The sequence below is a fragment of the Tinamus guttatus genome, unplaced genomic scaffold (genome assembly GCF_059628265.1).
Source record: "Tinamus guttatus ecotype Peru unplaced genomic scaffold, ASM5962826v1 Tinamus_guttatus_pri_ptg000287l, whole genome shotgun sequence".
NCBI lineage: Eukaryota > Metazoa > Chordata > Aves > Tinamiformes > Tinamidae > Tinamus > Tinamus guttatus.
Genome location: NW_028288821.1, coordinates 3,590,607 through 3,615,806, shown reverse-complemented (window position 1 = coordinate 3,615,806; position 25,200 = coordinate 3,590,607). Strand labels below are relative to the sequence as shown.

At 44.4% G+C, this 25,200-nt stretch overlaps 1 protein-coding gene across 1 annotated transcript; it reads left to right on the top strand.

Moving 5' to 3' along the window:
* Positions 1 to 24,210, top strand: LOC104573112 (exocyst complex component 1-like). Its single transcript, XM_088527541.1, has 17 exons — positions 1 to 179; positions 1,037 to 1,164; positions 5,039 to 5,198; positions 5,613 to 5,806; positions 9,652 to 9,879; positions 10,247 to 10,379; positions 11,804 to 11,913; positions 13,045 to 13,194; positions 13,791 to 13,884; positions 17,513 to 17,631; positions 17,875 to 17,985; positions 18,560 to 18,630; positions 19,162 to 19,402; positions 19,868 to 20,051; positions 21,354 to 21,553; positions 22,907 to 23,101; positions 23,410 to 24,210. The coding sequence occupies exons 1-17, from the start codon at positions 56 to 58 to the stop codon at positions 23,563 to 23,565; spliced, it is 2,598 nt and encodes an 865-aa protein (XP_088383667.1). The 5' UTR covers positions 1 to 55; the 3' UTR covers positions 23,566 to 24,210.
* The last annotated feature ends 990 nt before the right edge of the window (positions 24,211 to 25,200 follow it).

The following is a 25,200-nucleotide window of genomic DNA, read 5'->3' as shown; positions in this document are numbered from 1 at the left end:
CAAGCATCATTGTGAGACACGTAACTGGATTGTGCCGTTGCGTACATACATCACCATGACTTCTTTTTGGACCTCACTGGAAAAAGAAGTGTTCAACCCTCAGAACAAGAGGCTGCTGGAAACAGTTCGTGTTTGGAAAACAGGAAAGAAGAAGAAGATGTCCATTCTCTGTGTCGTAGGTAAGAAACTCAGGGGTGATGGGAGCTGCAGGTCCAATGAAATTCTGGATAGCATAGTCACCTAATTCATTCCAAGTAATCTTAACCGTAATGTTTATCTTAGCCATAATAGTCACCTAAGTCTTGGTGACTTGACTCCCTCTGTACTCAGTAGAGGAGTATCTCTAAGGTACAACTTAGAGATACAACTACACTGTGTACACTATACAGCATCTACAATACATCAACCACCTCTGGAATTGCTGGTGTGTCTCCACTCAATGTCTAGATCAGAAGGGATATCTAAATTATAATAATGAGGATTAGCTGCAGGGAATCTTTCCTGGATGAACCAAGATCTGGCTGTAAGCTAATTCAGCCTGGCATTGGATATTTACCAGTGAACTCTACCAGCAGGGCAGGCTTCACTGATGGTATAGAACTGTAAGTGTGGGTATCGGTCAAACCATGTGGTGACAATGTAGAGAATGTGGTATGGAACAGTCTGTTCCATAAATCTGTTAAATCTGTTGTTAAGACTCTCTAGTGACATTTGAACCTTGGTGAGTTATGGACTTTGCACATACCATCAATGGCTTCATGCAAAACTCTTTGAAATTATTGAGAATCCCTTCATTGACATCAGCATACTCTGGATTAGACCCCAGAGAGAACTTTGCATGTGGAAAAATTCAACAAATAGAAAAGTTAGCAGAATTCTTGTATCATCTCTTAATACAGTGGTCATTGCCCATCTGGTAGTCACAAAGTGTCTGTGTGTCTGTCTGTACCTATCCAGTCACAGAGAACAGCTGTGTAGTGGGTGGACAACAATGCTATGTTCTTGTTTTTTTTTGTTTTTCTGTCATCATTTTCAGTGGATGCTTTTAGGCCAATGAAGCCATTTCTAGTGAAGGTCAAGGTAGACCGAGGAGAGCAGTACAAGATAGACAACAGGTGGCCTCTAGCAGAGCTGAAGCTGGTAGATGGCAAGACTCTCCATCAGGTAGGATTTACTTTTCATGTCAAGGACAGAAATGGTCACGAGGAGGCGGGGAGAAATATGAAGCCAGGTCCAGATCCTTCGTTCTCTCAAGTATGACGGAGACCAACCCATGTGTCTGAATGGAGGAAAGAGGGCCAAAGAGGTCTCATCTTTAATCCATTTACACTAGTTTTGAGGGAATTATCACCAGTGAAAAAGATTTTAAAGTCCTCTGCCTTTCCTCAGAGATATTCCCTAGAGTATCATGAACAGGTATCTCCATCCCTGGACAGTTCCTCAGTCCTATCAAAGTGCTCATTTCCCTTATCCCCTCCAGGCAGAGATGTGTACTCAAGTGCCTGGAATGACTTCCTCTTTCCCAAATCATCCCTCTCTTTCTCTAAGTTAAGAAATTCCATGCTGGCTGGATGCCAGAGTAGGGAGAGCGGTGAGTGGGTGACTGTTGCATTGACAGAGCTTCCATTAAAATCAACGGGCAGACTCCCCTTATCTGCAGGGGCAGCTGTCTCAGGCAGGGATCTTCCAAAGCTCTTTGCAGCAACCCTCATTTAGAGGCTGGAGAGATGGGCTCTGCACAGCACTGTTCTTGTCAGGTCTCCAGCATTTGCAGAACACATTGTCAGGCCCATCTGTCGATCCATGTTGACAAAGCTTTCTGAGAGACATTTGCATAGGGTATTTAAAGATTAAATGAAGGCATTTAGTGAAAGAAGGATTATAGAAAGCTGGAGGGAGAGGGTGCTATGAGTTTGCACTTTTAGGGTGACATTAAGTTCTTCGGGGAAGAAAGCATGAACAAGACATCCCCTTTCTCCTGCTGGGGCTGGCAGAGTGTCATTAAAGTTGTCATAATCATTTTTTTTATTAGTGTGAATGTTCCAGGGTCTTGGCAAGATGCCTGAGGTTTCACAAGCGTAGAAATAAATGAGAAAAAGAATGGCTTTCCAGATCTACATCCAGGACAAATAAAGTACATCTGCACAGCACGCTTGAAAGGAAAATCACTCTTTCAGGTTCTCAGGGCATCTTGATGCTACAGGTAGAACTAAGCTGATGTTCCCTTATCTTATGTCTTTCCATGCACTAAAAAAACAGAGACACTTTAATCCTGCCTGAGCTTTCTTTCTGCAGATGAGCTCAAGTCTACCAAGCCTTCTAAACTAACAGGGCTCCTGAGAAGTTTGCAGTAGATACCTCCAGGTCTTTCAGTCCTCTCCCCCTTACTTGCAAAGCCAGCAACATGAAGTGATCATAGTCTATATTAAAGTATTTTATAATTTTAAAACCCCACCTACTAGGAGGCAAATGGATAACTTTGATGCCTTAATGGCTAAAGAATTAAGACTTCCAGCTTGTTTTCCTAGCTACATCATCCCTGAACCTTCGTTCTGGTAGGCTAAGCAGACCAGCTGCTTAGTCTCCCCTTGTGCATTAACTTCTTGGTTTCTTTCATCAGGACGGGAGCCCTCCTCCTTACCTCTTCTAGGCTAATTTCGTCTTTCTTAAGCACAGACAGTCAGCTTGGTCCCTGTTATTCCTAAAATGGGATCTACTCTTCAGCTGCAGCCACTGCACGAGATTCCCAGCACGTGTTAGCGTTTCTCGGGACCGCAGCACAGAGACTCCAGTACAAGGCAATCTCCTCAAGTTAGCACAGTCCCTCCCTCCTGAGCTTGGCAGGTCCATTAAACGAAAGAAGGGTCCCACTTTTGCAATGCAGACAGAAAGGGCTCCAACCAAATGCCTATGGGTCAATACTCAATACACACAGCTAGGGTCTGGTTTGCACTACACCATCAAGCTTGCTTTGGTGCACTGGGAGTCCTCCGTCCCCTGGGCCCAGCAGTGACCTGATACTGCAAGTCCAAAACTGTTTAAAGCTGCAGCTTCCATGACTAAAACAGTATAAATATTTATGAAGTGATTAACGGATGCCTCCCCGCTTTAATAGCTCCTCATAAGGCATGCTATAAACCACCCTCACTGTAAATTCCTCCCCCAGACATCACAGCTCCTCACTGTTCCAGGGGCTGCTGCTAAGCCTGCAAAGCGGTGTGGGGGTGAGATGCATTGCTTTAAGGTGTTTAGAAAGCAAGCCTCAAAACATTATAGGACTTCACAAATCCTCATCAAATCTGTGTCTGTTATTCTGTTATTATGATTAGTATCAATAATAATAATAAGTGCAGCATCTAAGTTCTTTAGAAAATGAGATCAGGCTACACTGCTTTGCTAATGAGATGGTGCAAAAAGGGATTTCATTCTGTGAGATGTTCCTTGTTCAGCAGCCTCCTTTATTCTCTCCACGCACACATACACGTTAGTGGCAAATAGCAGACCTCCTTGTGCCCCCTCCATGGGGCCACATCCTTTGGGCATGGATATATGCATATTGACACATAAAAATGTAAATATGTAAAATGTAAATGTAAAACACTGTAGGGAAATGCCAAGGGCACTCTTTCTCCAGGCCATACTTCTGTTCCCTCAGGTGACTATAGTGCTATGGAACAATACCAGGACAGAGCTTCTGTTTCTGGGTTTTCTCGGAAAGTTCTCAATTTTGGGGTAAAGAAAGGTTTGAGATTCCCGGTTGGATGAGGTTGCAGAAGTGAACTTCTGCAGTGTCAGGCAAGGTGAGTGTTGGGCTTGCTCTGCATGCGTAACTCTAAATACTTTGAGCTTCCTCATTCAGCACATCATTAAACTGCAGAGATTATTGCCACAAGATGCTGTAGATGCCAACACTCTGTATAGATTCAAAAACCATTAGATGAAACCAGGGACAGTGCATCCTTCTAAGGCTGTGGATCAGAGCGCAAAAGATATAACCTCTGGCTCAGTAACTGCCAGCTCGCGGGCTGCTGGGAGCTGGCGGGGAATTCTGAGGGCAATATAAGTGTGGATTTGCCCTTTGAATGCTTTTCTCCCAAGTATCTGTCACTGTCGGAATTCATCAGTGTTCGTTTATGAAAACCTGCAGTAAAAGGTGAGAAATTTATATAATCTGGAAATAATCCAGCCTAGTGGAACAAGGTATTTGGACTAGCTGAATGCTTGGTCTGACCCACTATGGGTGTTCTGCTGTCCACATCTGGTGTCCAGATTTCTTGGCATCCTTTTATTTTCTGTGCTTTTATCATGCCTATCACTGTGTGCCAAGTGCCATGGACACTCTTCTCAAATCCTATTCAGTTGCCCTGAGATGGCAGTCAAGGGAAAGAGTTCTTTATCAACAGGAAAGAAACACAAGAAACCAGCAGCTGTTAACTAGAGAAATCATCTCCTGTCAGCTTGGAAGTATAAAGTATGTCAGGGGATTCATTATTTGCAAGAAATCCAGTCAAACACTTGCCATCAATTACACTGGGCATAGGACAGCTGGTGTCCATCATAGCAGGTGTCCCTGGGGCTGCTGAGGACACTGGCTCATTTTAGCCCGCCGGGAGATCTGGGCCTGACTATACCAGCACCAGTGCAGTTCTGGGTATGATGTGGGAAGGTGAATGAGGATGAAAGGTAATGACATGAGAAGGAAAATACAAGTTGTCAGGGTCTCAACTTCAGTATCTTTGCTGGTGTGGCATCCTTTTCTTGTGACTAGCCCTGCTGACTCTCCTGTAACAGCTGGAGCCTGGGTGAGTCTCCATTTCCAACATGTTCTCCCTGCGCCACTGAAAATCCCAAAGTTCGGAAGTGTCGTACAGGGGTGTTGCTTAGCTCCTCCCATCTCCTTCAACCTAACAGTGCATTGATTCCTGGATATACAAGTTGTTTTTATGGCTGCTGTTGAAAAAAGCTGCAAACCCTGTTAAGTGTATGAGCTACGGCAAGTGCATTCTAATTGCTGAGGTAATTAACTGTTGGCATCCAGGCCAGCCTGGATTTTGATCTGCAGTTTGATAAGGTTTACAAGTGGACTGCTAGCAGCTTGGATGAGAAGAAAGCCTTTATCAGATGCCTTTGGAAGCTGAGCCACCGATTCCTCTCCAGTAGTGTCACTTTTGTGAATGTCCCCTCCTGCACAGCAGAAGGTAATGTTATGTTTCCTGTCAGTGTCACTCAGAGTGGGCTTTTTTTTACATCCTATCAGTATATTTGACTGGAGTCAGATCTGATTGCTCATCTCTGAAATTTGTCTCCGCTTTGTAAACATGTAAATGTGTCCCTGCACTCTCCTTTGGAGAGCTCGGCGAGTGAAAACACAGCCAGAACTCAAATCAGATATCCATTTTGTACCCCTTACAAAGATATCTCTTTATCCCATCTATATCTCTGCCTTGCTTGCAGCATGCCATGATTTTATCCTAGCTGATCAGCAGGCTGAGACTGCCAGTCTCGCTACACTTGTCACCTCAAACTGAGCTTGATGAGACCCCTGACATAGCAGGGCTAATGAAAGGAAATAACTAGAAGACCGTGGCCATCTCTGTCCCTCTCCCTTGCAGGGAGAAAAGAGCACCAAGAAGACCGTAAGGACACTGTGGAGACTGGAAGCGCAGAGGGGCTCAGTGCGTACCAGGAGATGAGCCCAAAGGAAGCAGCTGACATGCTGAGGCTGATGGAGCAGTACGAGCCCATCGTGAACAACTCGGTGGCCTTTGCAGAGCAGCTAAGCAGTGATCTCCATGTGCTGGATGAGGTAAGGGCATCAAGGCCATAATTCAACAGCAACAAAGTTGTCTGGCATAAAAAGGGACCTGGTTTGGGTCGATGGTTGTCAGCAGCTCTTATGCTTGCATTTTATCTCAGAGAAAGTCATCCTGGCAGTGCAAAATTTCAGCTCAAAAGGCATCTCGCCTGCCAGGGACCTGCTCTCAGAGCCCTGCACGCCTGATGCAGGAGACATTCTCCTCGACTGAGGATCTCAAAGGCATCTCTGCTGCACCATGCAGCTCCCAGCAGGAAAATGCTGAATCCCAGTCAGATCCCAGCACCTGCATTGCAGAGAAGAAGAGAAACTATAAGGTATCAGACCAATGTTGGTGAGGTTCTGCCATATCCAGCCATGGGATTTGGGGGAGATGCTTCCCAGGCACAGCCATCCTAGCAAGCCCGGGTGCCTCCTCAAGTTGCCACGCTTTGGCAAACAAATCCTGCAGCCTGGCAGCTGAACACGGGCACCTCACTCCCTGCTGAGCTTACCTGTCCTTGGACACTAGCTTGAGTGACCTCTTTCCAATGACTGCAGAGGGAATACAGAGATTCACTGACTCAGTTGGAGGCATCTCAGGCAGTTTTGCAAAAGAAGAAGGGAAATTAAAAGCAGTGGCACACAGTCGGGTGTAGGATGGGATGTGAATGCCAGTTTGTACATGGACATCAGAGCCTCTGACATGGGAGATGGCAGAGAAGAGAGAGGGATTCTCAGCAGCAGGTTAAGGATAACAGTGGAGAAAAATAAAGCTGAAGAAAACCGCAAAAAAGAGATAGAACTGGGAGAAGAAATGAGACAGAAAGGGACAATGGGGGAAAAACGACATTGTTTTCAGACCAGAGAGCTCTCTTACCTTTACTGAAGTTGCCACATTTATGGTATTTTTCTGGAAGATAATTTCTTTCTTTGACTGGTGGAGCAAAATAATGAGAAAACTGTTTGGAGCACCTATGTTCTGTATAATGGATTTCATAGTTAGAGCACTGAAGAACTAAGGGCAAAAATAAGCCAGAGGAAATATCCTAAAATGTACTGGAAATGTAAATGCTAAATTCTACCTCCATCAGGGCCAGAATTTGCTCTATTCACCAAAATGTATTTCTATATATACTACATAGCCATATAGTGGCTAAGATGAAAAACAGAACTCCTGACACCTGTTCAGAAGCAGACTTACTGCTTGCTATCAGCAAGTCATATGGGCACTTTACAACTCAGTTTCCAAACTTTAAAATAGCCTACAGGGCTAAACAATAAATCTCTTTTACATTCTCTGAGATGAACGGTGCTGTCAAACACATTGTTTTAATGCTCTCTAAAGAATGAACGTCACTTACTGCTAACACAAAGTAATTAATGGGACATTTCAATTTCTGAAGATTAATCTGGATATTAAGTGTTATTAATGCTAACATGTTAGACGAGGACACGCATATATTTAAATGTTTCCCAGCACATCACAGCAGTAGCACCTTGCTCTTCTTTTACAACACTAATAAGCCTCTGCTAAATGAGCTCCTCTGGGGCTTGCAAACCCTTTTGCAAACAGTGAGTAAGGGCTGATTTGCTCTGGAATGGGGAAAAGCATGGCCTTTGCCCCAGGGATGGCATGCGGATTTTCACATTGATATTCCTACATCCTTCCTGTTTGCTGGCACCTGCCAAAACGCATGCAGGTTTCTGCAGCTTTGCACGGTGTCCGGCAGCGGAATCATTACCCTCATGGGGGCTGTGGGAAGCACTTTCCACCCAGCGCTGCCCTGGCAATTTCATGAGCGCGCCTTCGCTTGCAGCAAGCCCTGCGGCTCTGCCCGGCCCTAATAAGACCATCTGAAGGCACTGCAGCGACGGGCCTGTGGGAGGTTTATGGCTGTAATTTAGCAGTGCTCCATGAGGCACAGAGCTCCTGGCTGAACCTGTGGTCACAGGCTGCAGTCCTGGCAGGAGGCTGGAAGACAGCAGCGCAGGAACGGAGGGGTTTGCACCTGGTGTGTAGCTTACAATGGCCTTCCATGGAGCTGGGTGAGCTCTGAGCGAAAGGGACATTTACTTAGTGTCATTATATTTGTTGGAATAAGTGTCTGCCTAGATCAGCAAGCCCAGCTTCAGACCCCACTGCTGATCTCTTTGAAGGCAAGACTGCTGCTGGCCTTCCTGCATTCCTGTAGAAAATCTGTACTCCCTGTACCCATCTTTCCCTCAGGATCCAAGCGTTTGCCTGATTTCAGGCTTCCCTTTTCTACAGGTTTCTTCTGATCTTTCCAGACATCCCGTGAATCTGCCAGTCTATGGCTGAAACCACTGTCCCCAATACTTTCTTTCTACCATGCTTTCAGCAATATCCTTCCTAAAGTGGCACCACGCTTTCCATGAGAAAGTGTCACCACGCTTTGGCAGGAAGACCAGAGTGGCCAGGTTGGGTTAAGGCTGCACTCCTGGTCCAGCCCTCCCACAGGGATATCACCCAAGGCCAGCCAGAGATCTCATCTTGTGAGGGGCTACCAGCACAGGAACCACATTGGAGGTGCCTTAAAAAGACAAACTCATTAGCACTGGGACTATAGATCCCCAACATCTACTCCATGGAAATCCTTTTTGCAGGCACAGAGATATAGACTTAAGTCAGAGCACAGGCCTAGGTTCAAGACAGGTTTTCCAAGCAGTCGCAACTGATTCTTGTAAATCACCATGTCAGTCATGATAGCAAATAACCAGGTAGCAGCCTCAGTGACTAGTGGTTACTTGCCGCATAAGCAGGAGCTCATAGGATTTATGTAGGGATAGAGATGCTGCTGCTGTTGTCTTTCATTAAAAAAAATTAGTCATCAGCCGCTGATGAAAATATCAGCAAAGACAAACTTGTTTAAAAGCTTTGTTAACAGAGGGAACAATAGCAGATTAGAAGCTTCAAGCCTCCCAGGCCCATGTCTATTGATTATTTTCTTTACTATACTACATGGCACTTAGGCACTGAAAGTGATACGATTAATGTTTAGAAATCTCTAGTGGAGCTTGTCAGCAATGATTAACAGTTTTATTTCTACTGCCACTCAAAACAAATACTCAAGACCTCCATAAGCAGATAGCACCTTCAATTTTCCTCAAGACATATATGTGTGGATGTTTCATGCACGATTTAACTGCTTATTAATTCTACTGCCAGAGTAGTTCCACTGAGCAAAGACCTGGCAGCAGTCTCAGTACATATGTTGGCTGTTCAGTGCTGCAGCAAGCTGTTCTGTGGCCTTTGGCATGGTCTGCTCCTGATAAAAGGATTTCCTTACAAATGTCCTGTGATTGACACACGAGTACTAGATCGCCCTCTGGATTCCTTTCAGGACATCCCCAGTTGTGGGGATTAAGGGTTAGGGACTTCACTAGTGTCCTCGTGGTACCTCTCCAATGCACAGAAAGAAGGCCAGGGGTCTGTATCTCTTCCCAATCCCACAAAGACTGTTTTCTACTCATGGTGAGGTTCACTTGGGACTCAGCAGTAACCTCTCTGTCATGTCAATTGAAAGGTCTCTGAAAATACATTATACGCTCAGAAAAGGGTCTTGTTCTGGCCTGGCATTCACCTTGCAGACCTATGCCAATGTAGGCTTTAGCTGAGGGCAAAGAGAAGACATTGATCTTTTGCAGGAGCAATACGGAACACAGGCAACTGCAATAGCTTAATGAGCATTATAACGTCAGGAACTCTGATTTGGCTTGAGAGGGTGAGTGTCAGGATCTTTGGCATACTACACATAACTGTGAAAGCCTTGTGGGAGATGGTGGTGATCAAACCATGGTACGGTGCTGGAGCCCTCTTCTTCTCCATTTTGCAGACCAATCTTAGGGCCATTATCTCTTCTGAGAATCAGGTGACCCAGCTGATGAACACCATTGATGAGGCCCTGGCAGAGGTGGCCAGAGTGGAGGATACCTTGCAGGTTTATGATGAGCTACTGGGAAGTGTGAAGCAGCAGATGGACCACATCTACCAGGAGAACTCCTTACTACATCGCATCACCTCCAACAAGGCAAAGCTGACAGACGAGATCCTCTTCCTCACAGTATGTTGATTTGCAAAGGCACAAATCTTCAGGCTGTTGAATTTATTAGAAAAGCTCTCAGCGAACCTCAAACACACCGAAAACTTAGTGGGAAACGAGAGCTAGAGCATACCACACTTCTGGTCAAAAGGTGCTGCAAACGTTGCTGCATAATAAAGTGCATCATAAACAAGAACAACCACTGGGTAGTTTGAGTGGGTCCTGATGAAAACTATAGTGGACTATATAATTTTATGAGAAAAACATTGTAGGGATCCTTGCTGCACTGCAGAGGAGCCCTTGAGAGTTTATATATCCTATGGAAAGCTGGAGGGAAGGGTGGGAAGGTGGATATGCTGTCCCTGATCTCTTATGTCTTTGTTGTTAGACCCACCTCGATCTCAGCAAGGAACACTGTGAGGCCCTGAGCCAAGGAGATCTTTCCAATCCCATCAGAGTAAAGGCCTGCATTGCTGCCACAGAAGCTTTATCTGCCTGCATGGACATTCAGATACAGCCTGGTGAGCAGAGGACACATATTTCTGTCTGCAAGGCTTATCAGTCAGCTGTGGAGCAGTATTGTCCAGCCCTTGCAGATACTCACCGAATCACCAAAAGAGGAGGTCTTTATGTAGGTGGTTTCCAGGGACTGCCTCACACACTTGCTAGGCAGTCCTGAGGGCTGCCTGAGGCAAAGTAGAAAAAAAAATAGAAGGCATATGTCTGAAAAGCTGAGCAGTGGCTGTGATACCAAGTGCGAGTTGCTCCCTCCCTTGCATGTTCTCTGATGGGAAACTGGCTTCAGGGAAGCATCCTGCATCTTACCTGAAGCTTCTGGCTGCTCCAGGCTTCTCCTGACCTTCTGTTCTCTCCTAATCCCATATGAAATGCTGTTAACTGCTCACTTTCTTTCCTGAAGACAGTAAGGCAAGCTTGTCTCAGCCATGAGGGCAGCAGTAGAACTTTCTGGTCCTCACCAGCCTCACCTGTGAGGCAACTCCCACCACCTGCCTGATGGCCTTGTGTTCTTGTCTGAGTTTCTTCATATGTCTGTGTTCTCACAGCCTTTCCTTTGATCCTGTCCCCTTTTGCTCTTGTCTGCCCAACTACTCCTGTTAGGTGGGAAAACAAGCTTACAGGGATGATTCTCTTGCTGAAGTCTTCAAAGTCTTAAGCAGCTACACTAGCAGGTACAGATAGTATTGGGAAAGCAAGTGTAAGATTACCTCTGTACATCCATGGAGAAGAATAGCTGGGAAGGACTGGCTTCTTTCATAGAAAAAAAGTCCAATTCATCCTGGAAATGACCAAGTTGGTGCCTCCATACAGTATAAGCAAGTTGTAGGCACCTCCCACTGGGCTGATGCACTGGCTGGTCCAGTTAATCTTAAAGATGAGGCAAGTTTATGCTAAATTCGAAACGCTTCTTATAAATATCTGGATTTAAGGCATAGTTGTGAATCTGTGAGATATTCTGTGCAATAGAAATGTTCACCTACTCTTACAGTTATGGAAGGACTGGTAGAAGAATGTGGAAACTATGATCTCTTGGGACAGTCCAGTTGTCAGTACTGAGATGTGGGAAAAAATATAATTCTCTATAGAAGTATAAACTGTGGATATAATGCTGTGGGTGCTGAAGAGCTGTCTGGGTCTTGATTTGGGCAACAAATTCCAAGCTTTTCTTATGCAGCAACTAGGCATTTGGACTTGACAATGGCTGAATAATGGTTTTCTATACTTTTTAATGTAAATTCCCTCCCTGTCTCCCTAACTGTGGTTGTACAGCAAGTCTTTTCCCCTCTGTGGGTTTTTAAGTCCTAGTATATATTCTAGAACTCATGCCTTGTAGAAGTGTCCTATTTGTCCGCGGGTGGCTGCTGCTGGTCTTTGAGCACAACAGTCTGCTGCTTTATGCAGTGACACCTTCTCCTCTACTCCCAAGGTTACCGGAAGCTACAGTCAGTAGCGGAGCAGCTGATCATGTTTGAAACACTGAAGCAGAACTTTGAAAATAGCTTCATCGGTCATATTACAAACATCTTTGAGCTGCAGGTAGGTTGCACGTTTCACATGCTAAGCCAAAATTCAGAAAGATGTAAATATTCAGAGACGATAGCAGCAGTATAGGAAATGCTAACATAAAAGCACTCCCTCAAAAGCCAAGGAGAGTGTTTTACTTCCCTTTGCTCTGCTACCCCCTCAGCCTTCTAGTGGTTTTGCAGGCATGCAAAAGGAAACCTTTTCTAAAGGGGTTCCTTCACTTCAGCATACCTCTGCATATAGTCAGCTCATCTGAAAGATTTCCCTGCAATGGCATTTATTAATCCTCTGGTCTTGTTGTAAAGAAATATGTTTAGGCCTAACTTTTTTTTTTTTCTTTAGATTCTCTTGTTTTGCTTTGGGAGCTATGGTCGTTGTTTGTCCACTTGTAACGTAAAACACAAGGCTAAAAATCTGTCCCTGGAATATTTGATTAAAGTTTTCCAGTTATCCCCTTGCAATTAAAAAAAAAAATAGTGGACGATGTCTCTATAGGGAATTATTGGAAGGGAAAATGTTACTCTTCTGGATTTCATCTTATGAAGTGAAAAGGAACCCCTTCAAATGCTTCGTGTTATATGCTGACACTGTTAGCATTCCCTTCCAAACATTAACAAGTACATCTGGGAGGCGACATGACTGATAGGGAGCAACCAAGCAGCTGTGTTTGTGAAAAGAGAGAGGTATCTTACAGGAAAAAAACAATTCTCTCTTGGTATATATATGTTTTGGGGGTTTTGTTTTTGTTTTTGCTTTTCATTTGAGATTCCTCTCCAAGGCCTTAATGATACAGCTCATGTTTTCTCTGGTTCCATTCCTGAAAAGCTGAAAACAGTTTTGATATGCCATCACTTGGAGTTACTCCATCTTGCTACAGGAGAGTTCTGCACTCATCGGTGAATCTAGAGGTGATGCTGAACTGTTGGAATGATCAATATGCTGGGAATTCCAAAAAATGAACAATTTCCCATAAAATGGAATTAAACTTGGACATCAAAATGAACATGCATGTTCCTCTTTGCCCTCTATAATTGCTTCTCAAGCATTTGCAGAACTGGGAATTCAAGGGTGATTCTGAGGCAATTATTTTTCAGAGCTTTTGACGAGTGTGGTTTGCATAACAACTTCTGCTGTTTCTTTAAGGGAAACACTCAAGTTCCAGGTCTCGTGCAGCACGTTGCCAAGCTAGTTGCACCAAACCACAGACTCCATCATGAGGAACTGGTGCACTACACACCACTCATGGCCTGGCTGAGGAATGCCAACCCGATCCTCTTCAGTGATCTCCCCAAGGTAGGACTGTCATCCTGCAGCGAACCACCCGCCAGAAACACATTGGTCAAAGGGTTGTTTCATGAAACCCGAACTGCCTGCAAACTTCCACATGAGGGACTTGTAGGGGGCATCAGGCCAGCTTGGCCACCTGACGTGGAGCTCTCTACTTGGTATAAATCACCCAGAAATGGTACTCAGGGCCATCATTGTTTTGAATAAAATATCTTGAAATTCTAAAGTTTGGTCTCAGTACAGAAATGCCCAAATGAAATTAAAATGAGAGAGACATAAGTGTGAAATGAATGCAATAAATCTTGTGTTTTATGTAATGCTGCTTTATTTAACTGGTTCTGTGGAAGCTCTATGTTCTTGTCCTTTGTTAATAAGGGCTTGTTAGGTGATTGGGTTTGCTCTTTGTATTTCAATGAGGTTTGGTTTCTATTTTTCATGCTAGTTTTTGGCTTTCCAAAGGTCTCACACAAAGACCAGTGGGTCTGTTTCATTTGCCTTCTGCTAATTTTTGTTGTAAGTGGGAGGGTGAAGAAAAAGCTGTGGAAGCAGTTGAGAGAAGAGCTGTTCATAGACAGATGATGAAGTCTTCTTTGTCTTTCTAGGTTTATGCCCAGAACCTCAGCAGACTCTATGACAGGGAAATCAAAACCTTTTTTGAACAAGCCAAAAGCCTCTTGCTAGGAAGAAGAAAGGCCAGTAAGTAATTCTGCAAGTGTGACCTTTGTTCTGCAGAGAAGGGATATGTTTGTAAGTAGGCAATGCAGCAATAGTCCCCCATCACACTTTTTTCCTTGATTTTGTGCTGTGCATTTACTTTCTCCTCTATGAATCGAGTCTCCAGCTGTAGCTAGTGACAAAGTGACTCTGATTTACACCAGGGAGTGCATGTGTGTGAGTCCTGGCACCATGTATTATTCAGCATAGTTTATGTGCTTCTCAGATCTCTAGCTTCTGTGTGACATCTCCTTTTAGGACTCACAAAATATGAGTGGATACTGAGGTCATATATTGAGGAGCCATAAGACAGGGGACATGTGACTACCAGTTTAATACCTAGTCCTTATTTCATGCAAGCAGAGCTGGTCACAGCCACCTTAGACAGTCTTTTAACCTGTAAGTACCAAGCTTGTCCCTAAGGACACAAGTGTATTTGTAGAGGTATTTGTGAGAGTAGAATGATTTTATAGGAAGTTGACTGTGGGGCAATGTTGTCCCAAGACAATCATTTCAACACTAATTTTTGCATCTGACTCAAAATATTCCACCTGGATTTTTCTGAAGATAAAAAGAGAAACTATTCTGGTCCCGCTTTGATTTTTCAAAAATCTCATTTTCCTTAAGGAAAACTGAGTATTGTAATGCAAAAATTCCCTGCCAACTTGGCCCGAGTTGAATGTCAGAAAATTGCTTTGCTCTGTGTTTAGTCTAACAGAGCACTATAATCACATCTTCCAGCTCTTCATCTATCCTGCCACTGTGTCTATATTCAGGAGACACTGTATGTCCTGGCTGGAGGTAGACAGCAAAGCACTGTAAAGCAAGAGCTGAACAAGCACTGTATCTGCTCAGCCTCTTGCTACATTCCTAGCACTTCCCTGGGGGTCCAGGGGTGGACTTATACCAAAGTAATTGCTGCCTAAAAAGTTATTCTCTCCATAGCTGCCCAGATGCCCAGATGTGAAGAGGAGGGATTACATCACTACAGTATGCTTGGCTTGAAATATAATCCCCTTAACAATTCACTAAACTATAAATAATATATAAAATTCGTGCTGACATAGTTCCAGTTGGAGCTCATGGTCTTGCTGACTGGGAAAGGCAGTTTTGCAAAGAAAATCAGCTCAGCCCTGCCATGGAGCCCACAGCCCCTGTCTTGTGTTTGGGCTCAGAGCTGCATTACAAGAGCCAGTCCCAGCAGCATACACATACCTGCAACTGAGCACACGTGTCCTGAAGCCTTTTTGTTTCATTCTGTTATTAAAAAAGAAGAAAAAGAAATTACAAAGAAACCTTTTATTTTTTTCCGCTGGAAAGAGGAGAAGGGGGAAAGAAAGATAAGTTGAGTTTTCTCTCCCTTGTTCTTTTCATTTTCTATTATTTGACCCCTGTAGGGGAAAAAGAGAGAGAAAGAAGAGCAACAGAAGAATTTTACCACATGCTCAGATATTAAATCTTAATTATTTTTTTTATTTTTGCTAGAAATAGAGAAAATGAACAATCCTAGAAAACCTCTTTATAGTCATCAGAAATCAATTTTTCCAGGACAGAATGATCTGTCAAACTAAGGAGACAAGCATGGGACAATTACCAGGAAACTGTGAAAAACAGGGATCGACGACTCTGCTATTTCTAGCAGGAAAGGGGGTTACGATAAAAAGTGTCGAAATGAGTTATATAGAAAAGTGAATGTAACTTTATTATTCCTTCATGTAATTTAAAAACAAGGTTCTAAAAGGCCATAATAAAGGTGATAATAAAAGGCAATAGAAGGCAATAGTGTCTGAAAAGCTCTGAAAGCTGCTGTTAGGAAATCCTTTCTGCATAATGCTATTTTGTATAGTATCAATTTAGCTGTTGCAAAAAGTTGTTTCTGAAACTGGAAGGAAAGACTATAGGAAGAAGATAATAACTGAAAAAATAAAATCAGGCTGTAATAATAATTCTAGGGTAATGCTGGGATAATGAACCGTGATGCGGAAAAGTGTTTTGTAAGAGCTGTCAGGAAAGATCTCTCCCACGGTGCTGCTGACAGACCACCCGACCAGGCAGCGATGGGCTGGCGTTGGGTGATCACCCCTCACAAAGCTTTATTGGCCAGGATGGGCCCAGAGGAGGGCTGAACGCTGCCTAAGTGCTCCCTTTCCAGTTTGTATAGGACCAACTCTACCTTCCCAAACAGCTGAGCATCCTTTCTCTTACGGATCCATCCTATTGGGAAGAGGAGATATGTGTACCCATACAGCAGTCACCATATAAAGCAATGTGTAGAGCCCTTGGCAGGGCTCAGATGACCTCATGAGAGATGCACAGGAGCAGACAGATTGTGGCTTGTAAAGTAATGTGACCAGGTTGCATTTCCTGAGCAAGGGTATGCGCTTTTGTACTTAAATAAAAAGAAACAGCAAAGACTGTGTATGGGATAAAGAGGCCCTCATCCCTAGCTAGACACTGAGCAAAAGACTTTAATTCTGATGGGTAATAGGAAAAGAAAAAAACCCAAATCCACAAAATTTGGCTCTTTGCCAGAGCACAGCTGGGTTTGCTCAGAAAGCCATTAAAATGGAGGAGCGTTGCAGGTGCCAAAATGGCTTGGCTATTAAAGAGTCCCTTTATAAAACAGAACAATTAAAAATAAAAAGAGATAGTGAAAGACGTGTTGCAGCAAGTATGCCTGATCCTCTCTTGGGAAATGTTAAAGCGGTGATTTCCTTTTAGTGCTATGTCTATTTTTCTTTCATATTTATGTGAGTCCCATAAGAAAAGGAAGTAATTAAATCCTGGGAAGAAATTCCATCTCTTTGAAGGCAAGTGCAGGGATGGCAGGCCATTTTGATGGCTATGAACCGGTTACTGCACACCTATAGAATACCCCAAAGTGGGAAGTCTCTTCCCACTGGAGCTTACGTGGCAGGTAGGAAAGCTGAGACCTGCCACCCGTGGTAGAACCCATACGGGGAGGCTTGGGGCAGGCTCTGGGGATTCATGTCTCATACTGCGAGGTCGAAGACTGAGGCTAGTGTTGCTCCCACACCATGGATGAGTTTCATAGAGCTGATGAGGCCGTGGGCCTGTAGGAGACCATAAGGTAGGACCAACATCAGCAGTGTGTGCAAGCAGTATCCTTTTGCTCCCTGGTATGAGGTCTGAGACAGGTCTGACTCGTTACTGTGGCAGTGATGTTTTTAGGGTTGCTTTTGTGCCTCATAAAGTAACATCGGTGCTGATCAGTTCTAAATACACCAGCTGTAGATTTGAGAGGTTGCTTGTTTATTTATTATGAGACAGTCTTGAATGCAGACCCCAAAGCGTTTACAATTAATTGCAAGTCAATATATTTCTTCTCCTCATTCTCCCATTCCCTTTTCAAAGGGAAATTTACAGCCTTGAGAAATTAATTCCTGCTTGCTGAAGGGAGATAATTTTTCCTGATTTTTTTTCCCGCTTCCCAACAAGAAAAATACCTCTTATTCATCACATTCCATTGCAAGGTGTGCAAAGATGATGAAGCAAATCATTAATTTTCTTGGGATTTTTTTTTGCAACACTGAGGTGAGGAGAGGAACAGAGATGTCCACATGCCTACCAAATACTGTCCCTGTTCCAGGTCTACAGGAGGTCTTGGACAAGCCAATGGTGACCGGGAGCAGACAGCAATTTCGATTAAGCCTCCCTGAGAGCAGAGAGGGCCCGGAGGACATACTGAACAGAGGCAATGTCACCAAAGTAAGGAGCCGAGGTTTGCTAAATGCTTCACCTGTCCCACAAAGGCTGTGCCACAGTGTTGCAAGCCACCCTACAGTCCTTTCTTCAGTGCTTCATACATGCTTCAGAGCATGTAAGGCCTGTACTGCTGGCATCTTTCCTCACAGTGGCTTAGGCTTCATTTCAGGTGGACACAAATACCTAGTCCAATGTCCTTAATGTGCCTGAAGGGGTTTCTAAATGTGCCCAATGTTTTCTGAGCAGATTTTGGAGAAGGTGCTGAAAGAGCTGCAACCCCTTTGCACTGCAGAACAGGAGTTCGTTGAGGAATTCTTCCTACTAAACCAGGATGCTGCAGACTTGGAGGTGCTGAAGGCAAGTATGAGGACAGGGTCCTTTCCACTCCCACCTGACTGATACAAAACTCAGCAATCAAAACATGGGGCTGCTTACCAGTATCAGATATCTGAGATGTTCTGGACTCCTGTCTTCTAGCAAGAGTCAATATTAAGTGTCAGGAGTCAGTAAGGGAGAAGGACAAGAAAACACAGCTTCCTGATTGCAAAGGAGAGTTGCCTTAGACCTAATCAATAGCACCAGCAAAATCATAGGATCTTGATTAGCTTGTACCCGAGCACTGAACATGGGCTGCAGTTTAAGACAGCATTATTTGCCCACAGAGGTTGTGGAGCCTCCTTCTCTGGAGATCTTCAAAACCCGCTTGGACGCAGTCCTGTGCCACGTGCTCTAGGTGACCCTGCGTGTGCAGGGGGGTTGAACTAGACGACCTCTGATGTCCCTTCCAACCTTAAGCATTCTATGATTCTATCATTCTATGATTCTATTTCTGCTGAAATGAAATCCAGATTTAAAGTTCTTCTTTCTGGGGGAGAGCACTAATGAGATGTTGGCAAATTAATTGTGTTTTTCATCCCATTCATTCTTTCAGGCATCTGCCACTAAGGGGGAAGAAAGCATGGCATCTCCTGAGGACCCTCCTTGCACCAAGCCTCGGAGCCTGTATGTGGGGAATCAGAGAGATCTTGCTGCTCTAGCAAGTGCATAACTTGTGGTGTCTATAGGAGCTGGCTGGGGAACTGAAGCTGGGACTTTTCCTCCCTTTCTCCCTCTACTCTCCACCATCCAGATTTCAGTTATATGGTCCCAATTTTTCACCCTGGACAGCAATAGCCAGGAAACTCCTAGCTGGGCATGCAGAACCTTCTGGTCCTGCCTCTTCTCAGTACTATGGCTCTGCTTCAGTACTGGTGAAGCTGCTTTTGTCAGCACAGTAACCTGAGAAAGCAGCTCAAGCAAGCTTAGCTTGGTGGGAGCAGAGCAGCCTGACTCCATAGCTAACCTGCCCTCCTGCTAGAGGTTGAGTCCAAAATCACCCAAGCAGAGACAATAAGGAGCATAAAGATAACCCAAGTCTATGCAGACTCTACTGTGTTGGAGAAGGCTTTGATTTACTCTTCTCTACATTTCTCTATGTTCACTCCAGCTGGTGACAATGCCAATACTTCTCATTTAACTGCTTGCTTCCTTTAGGCTAGATGAGCCTGCAACCCGACTGCTAAGTGAGATCCTCAGTTCCCTGGAACCAGAGCTGAGAAGCTTTCTAGATGTTTGCAATAAAGTCCACCCATTCAGCTGCTTGCAGATCTTGGTTACCTTGAATGACTCCATCTTTGAGATGTGGGGCTCTTCTTCATCTCTTCCCTCATCCTTCCTCAACACCGTCCTGGGCAACATGCTGCTGCTGGCCAAAAGCAGCTTCAACAAATGCATTGTGAGTGTCCCATTATCAGTAGAAATAATCCCAAGTAGTCTAGAGTAATGTTTGTCTTCCTCTAGGTTCTTGTCAACTCCTATTCTAGCAAAAGCTCTGCTGAAGGAGGTTCTGGTATGCATCAGGCCAAGGTCTGGCTCTGATTTTAGGAGGAATAGACCCTTGTGGAATCAGAGTGAGGGAAGTGGGGTTTAGTGTCACATGCTCTTTACTTCATCATCCATCATCATTCCTAACTCATCATCTGGAAACTAGAGAAGTAGTATTTGATTCATTATTTCAACTTGCAATGCCAGTTTGTCCCCAGATGCCACAAACTTGGCCATTTTGAAGATGGAGTGTTAGGGTTTGGCAGTGTGGTTACACCAGGGCTGATTGCTGTCTGGCATGTGTCTTGCCATGCTGCAGAACGAGACTGGGACTGCAGTGGGCCTGAGCGCCTTGTTTTTTTTCTATTACTTCCAGGGAACCTTGTGCAAAGAGATCAAGGAGGTGAAAGTGAGCAGCAAGGTGAGAGGTGGGATCCTGCCTTTCGTGATCCGCTTTGAAGAGTTTGTGAATTTCTCAGAGGAGGTGTTCAGGTCAGCTCAGCGGAGAGGCGAGCTGGACAAAGCGCTCGTCAGAGTGGCTGGCAGCGTCTTCAGCAGCAGTGAGTACTGGGACGGCAGGTGAGATGATTCCAGCTAGAGAGGCCTGAGATGGATGTGCTTTGTTTTGAAACTTCAGTCTCTCCTTTCATAGATGGGCTGGGCTGTGCAAGGATTTGTCTTCTAGGTCTGAAGTGAGCTTTTGCAATGATAGTCACATGAAATACAGAACTTCGTTTTGTCAAGAAAATTCTGATATTTTAAAACTAATATAACATCTCTCCCCAGGTACTCATGCATGGCCATATCTATCTGAGCACCTGTCTACAGACACTTTACAGATGAGAGCTCTGCTTGTTCCCATAGAGTTGTATCACCTAGATACATTTTTTTCTTCTTCTTCTCTGCACCTGGTGCAGCTCAGAGCTACACATAACTGGCTCCAGCTGGGGTGTTCTGGAGGATATAACTGCCCTGCAGTAATAACAGAAGGGCAATTCCCCTGAAAACACCCAGACCACCAGGAGAAAGGGAGGTGTTGGTTAAGCCAGGCAGGTAGATTTCTTTAGACTTCTCTGTTGTCACTTAGCTGCATGGGGTTCATAGCTGATTTTCAGAGTCCTGCTTTCCAGCCTGGAGAGGACCTGAGGTGCTGTAGAAGTAACAGCTCCAAGACTCTGAACTGCAGATCCCTAGGAAAGCAGATCCCTGCAGAAAGCCAACTCCTGTCTGCAAATGAGCTTGGGGTGACCCCCTAAGCAGCAGTTCAAGAATTAATATGTAGAGGCCCCTGCAGGCTCCAGGAATGTTTACAGCAACGCAGGTAAGATAGGTAATCAAGCTAATGAGTGGGGATTAGTATTTGCGTAATGGATAGTTACTCCCTCTGGTATTAGAAGAACTCAGACCATTCAAATAAGACAGTCTAATGGCATGTTTACCATGCTGGGGGAGAACGGCTGTCTCTGCTCCGCATGTGCAATGAGCCACGCAGGCTCTGGCTCTCTCTAGACCAGCTGGCAATGTGGTGAGCTGTGTCTGTGCTCGTAAGTCTGTGTCAGCACCACACTGACGTGTCTCCCTGGCTTTCAGTTCAGAGACAGGTTTGGAGTGAGCTTGGGTGTATCTGCACCCTTTTGTGGAAACAAGCATGAGGTGTCCTGCATCCAAATCTGGGAGGATTGGAGGCATCCAAATGCCTCTGCAAGGCAAGATGGTTGGAGAGTTAAGGAGTGTGTGATGAGGGTCACCTGAACTCCTGGTAAAGATTTGCCATTGTCTGTCAGTCTCTTCATCTCATGTCTCTCCCAACCTAGCCTGGAGCTTTTTCTCTCCCTGTTTGATTTTTTCCTCTTATTTTTAAGTCAATAGTCTGTCCTCTGCAAACCTCAAGGCCAATACAGATATGATCATGATGGAAAATTTCCACCACATTCACTGCTTCCTGTGCCAAAAGAAGATAGGCTGCTTGGAGGGCAAAAAAAAAGAAGCCAAACAAAGATATAGTCAGCACCTGGAGAAATATGTCATCAAATACCTGGGCCAGCCTCTGGAGAAACTCAATGTGAGTATGGTTTAAACTGACCTTGTCCAGCACCTTTTCTTGGGTCTCAGAGGCACCCACTTCAAGGAATTATGAACTCACTGAACAAAGTTCTTGTCAGAGAAATTATAATCTAAAGGTTCTGTAGAAAAATATTAGACTATGTGACCTAAGGAGAGAGAAAAAGCTAAGATTGAATGAAAGTCTTTTCCTGTGCAGAATCATTGTACTTCAGTCTGAGAACAAGAGAGCTCTTGGCCTTTAGCAATGAAAGTAACACACCAGGATGAAGACGGGAGAAACTGCAAATGACCCCACTGTACTAGATGCAGACTAGATGCATGGAAGAGAAGTGTAGGCAGTGATGCTAGACAAGTTTTAGCTGGTTTCCTTTCCGTTCCTGAAGGCTGAATGCTCTCATGGAGCAAACCCCCTGCCTGGCTCTCATCTTGCTACTCTCACAGGGATACTTTCTGCAGTTGCCAAAGCAAATGTATGTGGAATGATTTCTGGTTCCATTCTGATCGGGATTCAGATGCGATTCAGCCTCCTTCAGTTGCATTCTGATACATCCAGTTCATCCATGTTCTTTTATATTAAATAACTTCAAAACCTTCATATAAGAGGGAAAGCTTAATCTTATTGTTGACAACAAAACAAAGTGACTAACATACAAGGACACTTTGTACTCCGCTCAAGGATTTCCAGAGTCCTGACAAGGCTTTGTCTTGCATGCCAGGTAGCTCTTCAAGTTTGAGGTCAATTCACTAATGTAAGGAAAAATTGCAAAAATGCCTACGTATTGTAAGAGCCCACGTCTAATTTTAAAAAGAGCTCATACTCTTTAGGGACCCCTTTTCCCCTGAAAATCTTTGGGACTTAGAATATTTCAGTTTGCTTGGCTTTATGAACAGAACTATAGCCAGTAGGTCCCTCTCTATTCACTCTGCATTAGAACACATCTTCAGTAGTGTGCCCAACTGTGACAAGAAAGATCTTGATAAACTGGAGCAATTTTACTAGAGATCCACCAAAATAGTTGGGGCTGGGACACTTGTCCTGTGAGGAGATGCTCAGGGAGCTGGGCTTGTTCAGCCTGGAGAAGCAGCAGTTATGGAGGACCTAGCTGCAGCCCTTCCATATCTAGGAGGAGATGACCAGGAGGACCAGGCCCACTACTGAGGTGCATGGCAGGATGATGTAGCAAAACAGCCAGAAAATGAAACAACAGAGGAAATTCTTTACAGCTTCTAACCCTGATTTCTGCCAAATCAGACGTAGGAAGGGACCAGAGCAAAGAGCTCAGGTTTCAACCTCTACACAGGAGTCCGCTCCAAGGCAGCTCATTAGCTGAGCATCTCTTTGCCTTTCTAGCACTTCTTCGAAGGTGTGAAAGCTCGTGTGGCTCAAGGGGTGAAGGAAGAGGAAGTCAGTTTTCATCTGGCCTACAACAAGCAGGAGCTGAGAAAAGTCGTTGAAAAATACCCTGGCAAGGAAGTAAAAAGAGCCCTTGAGACCCTCTACAGGAAAATTCACAAGCATCTCTCCCCAGAGGAAAATCTTTTGCCGGTAATTGCAATGTGGGCCTTACAGCTGGGTGCAATGTTGTGATGTTTGGAGGGCCAGGGCTGCAAAGCAATAAGTATGGAAGAGGTCTCCTAACCACTGTTTCCATTCACCTTTCCAAATGCCTTATCTTCTCCCTGTTAATATTCTTCATCCTGTTCCTCAGTGACTTCTCTGCTGCCCTCGCAGAGACTTGCTCCACTCTCCCTTCAGGCAGCAGAAACTGAGATGAGCACCAAGGCATGGTCTAAGAGTACCCTGTGTAGCACACAGCTGTGGAGGCAGCTAATGGTCTGCGTGTTTTTCCCTAGGTGGTGTGGCACGCCATGGAACAAGAGTTAATACGGCAGTACCAGGAATTTGAGGATCTCATCCAGCGTTGTTATGCAGGGTCAGGGATCACCATGGACTTCACCATGGAAGACTTACTGAGCTACTTCAACTCCATCACTCTGTCCAACATGTAAAAGTGACCCTGTCTAGATGTATGAAACCCTTGCAGCCACAACTTTAAGGAGGCAAACTCAAATGCCAACCCCTTTCCAGGATATCTAGGGTCTCACCCTGATCTTAATGCCAAATAACCTTTGCCTTATCAGTGGTTCCCTGGAGAAATGGAGTTTCCAGACCCAAGCCAGAGCTTTCTCATTCCAAGGAACTTTGGTGCAGTTCGTAATATACCCCCAAATCTTGAATTTCTGCCAAAGTGAGTGCCAATACTGTGCCCCTTCAGGAGACCACTTCCCAGTCTCCTGTCCAGCTAAACAGCAAAAGCTGTCTTCTCTCCAATAATTCTCTCCCTTTTTAATTGTTTCCAGATTTTACAGTTTTTATCTGAACAAAAACTGGAGCAGAACAAGCTCTCCTATTCTAGGGTTACAAAATGGTTTATCAGGGAGTTTCTTGTTCTTACACCATTTTCCTCATGAAGCATCCCATAACAATGTCACAGGGCTGTCAATGTCTTTTTGTTGTTGAAAATATAGCCTTTGTATAATTTTTGTGTCCTGTGATGGCATCTTGGGTCAGATCTACTACCCAGTGTAGCTATGCCTTTCAAAAATGAAGACCCTACACTTCTAGTTTACAAGTAAAAATTAATGCAAATGAAAGCACTCCCCAAACTTTTGTCAGATTTGATAACTCCCTCAAATATCAAAGCAGGCTGGGAGCCAATCTCAGGACTTTAGGTCAGTCTCCTTTTCCAAGTGGAAAAGCAGAGCCTCAGGGCTCTGACAGGCCTTAGTGACCTTGTCCTTCTACCCAAAGTTTTGGCTGGTGTTTTGAAGAAATTCTGATTTCCAGCTCAGATGAGCACTCTTCAGACTTCTATCAGTGAAAGCTACCTGAATAATCAATTTTCTCCTGAGGATCAATTTGCTATGGTTACAGGTGCATAAATGGGCTGAAGGAAGACACTTTTCTGGTGAGTGGGAAAAAGTTCATCCTGGATATTGGCCCAAGTTGATGCTCTGCGTATGGGTCAGAAATGGGAAAAAAAAAAAAAAAGCAAATGTTGCTAGGGAAGGAAGGGCTATCGAACTCCCTCACCATTCCGTTTTCCTTGAAATGAGCTGCTTTGCAAGCTGCTTTGTCCCTGTGCTCAGCGAACACACAGACCAAAGGGAGAACAAGGTCTGAGCAGTTCCTAGTATTAGTATAATTATCTCTTGCAGGCAGAGTTGAAAGTCTAAGCAAACACATTTCCATTCTTTTATAGTGACACAGCAAGCTGGCACGTTCTTTGCCCCTGAGTTTATAAACCAACTTTCTTAGATACTAGATGCTGAAAAAAACAGGCATATAAAAAGCTCTCTACGGAGCTGCCAGGAGAAGATGCAGTGCATTGAGTTTGATCTTTATAAATAAAGGTGAAGGACACAGTGCCAGCTTGTCTTTAAATGTAGGAGAAGCCAGAGACTGCCAGTGACCTTGGACAAGAACATGCTTTTCCATAGTGGGGGCAAAATCAATGTGTAATGCACCAAAAATATGCAAAACAGATTTTTTTTTTTTTGACAGTTACCAAGATGCCCTTTTGGGGTACTGCAAATAGGCCCTTGATTCTCAGATGTCTCCACATATTGGAAATGTTTGCTTTC

Excerpts from the sequence above, each read along its gene's own strand:
- LOC104573112 (XM_088527541.1), top strand. The coding sequence starts at position 56 with ATGACTTCTTTTTGGACCTCACTGGAAAAAGAAGTGTTCAACCCTCAG. Across the intron at positions 5,807-9,651 it reads ATCTCCATGTGCTGGATGAG|ACCAATCTTAGGGCCATTAT; the intron begins GTAAGGGCATCA and ends TCCATTTTGCAG. Across the intron at positions 11,914-13,044 it reads CAAACATCTTTGAGCTGCAG|GGAAACACTCAAGTTCCAGG; the intron begins GTAGGTTGCACG and ends TGTTTCTTTAAG.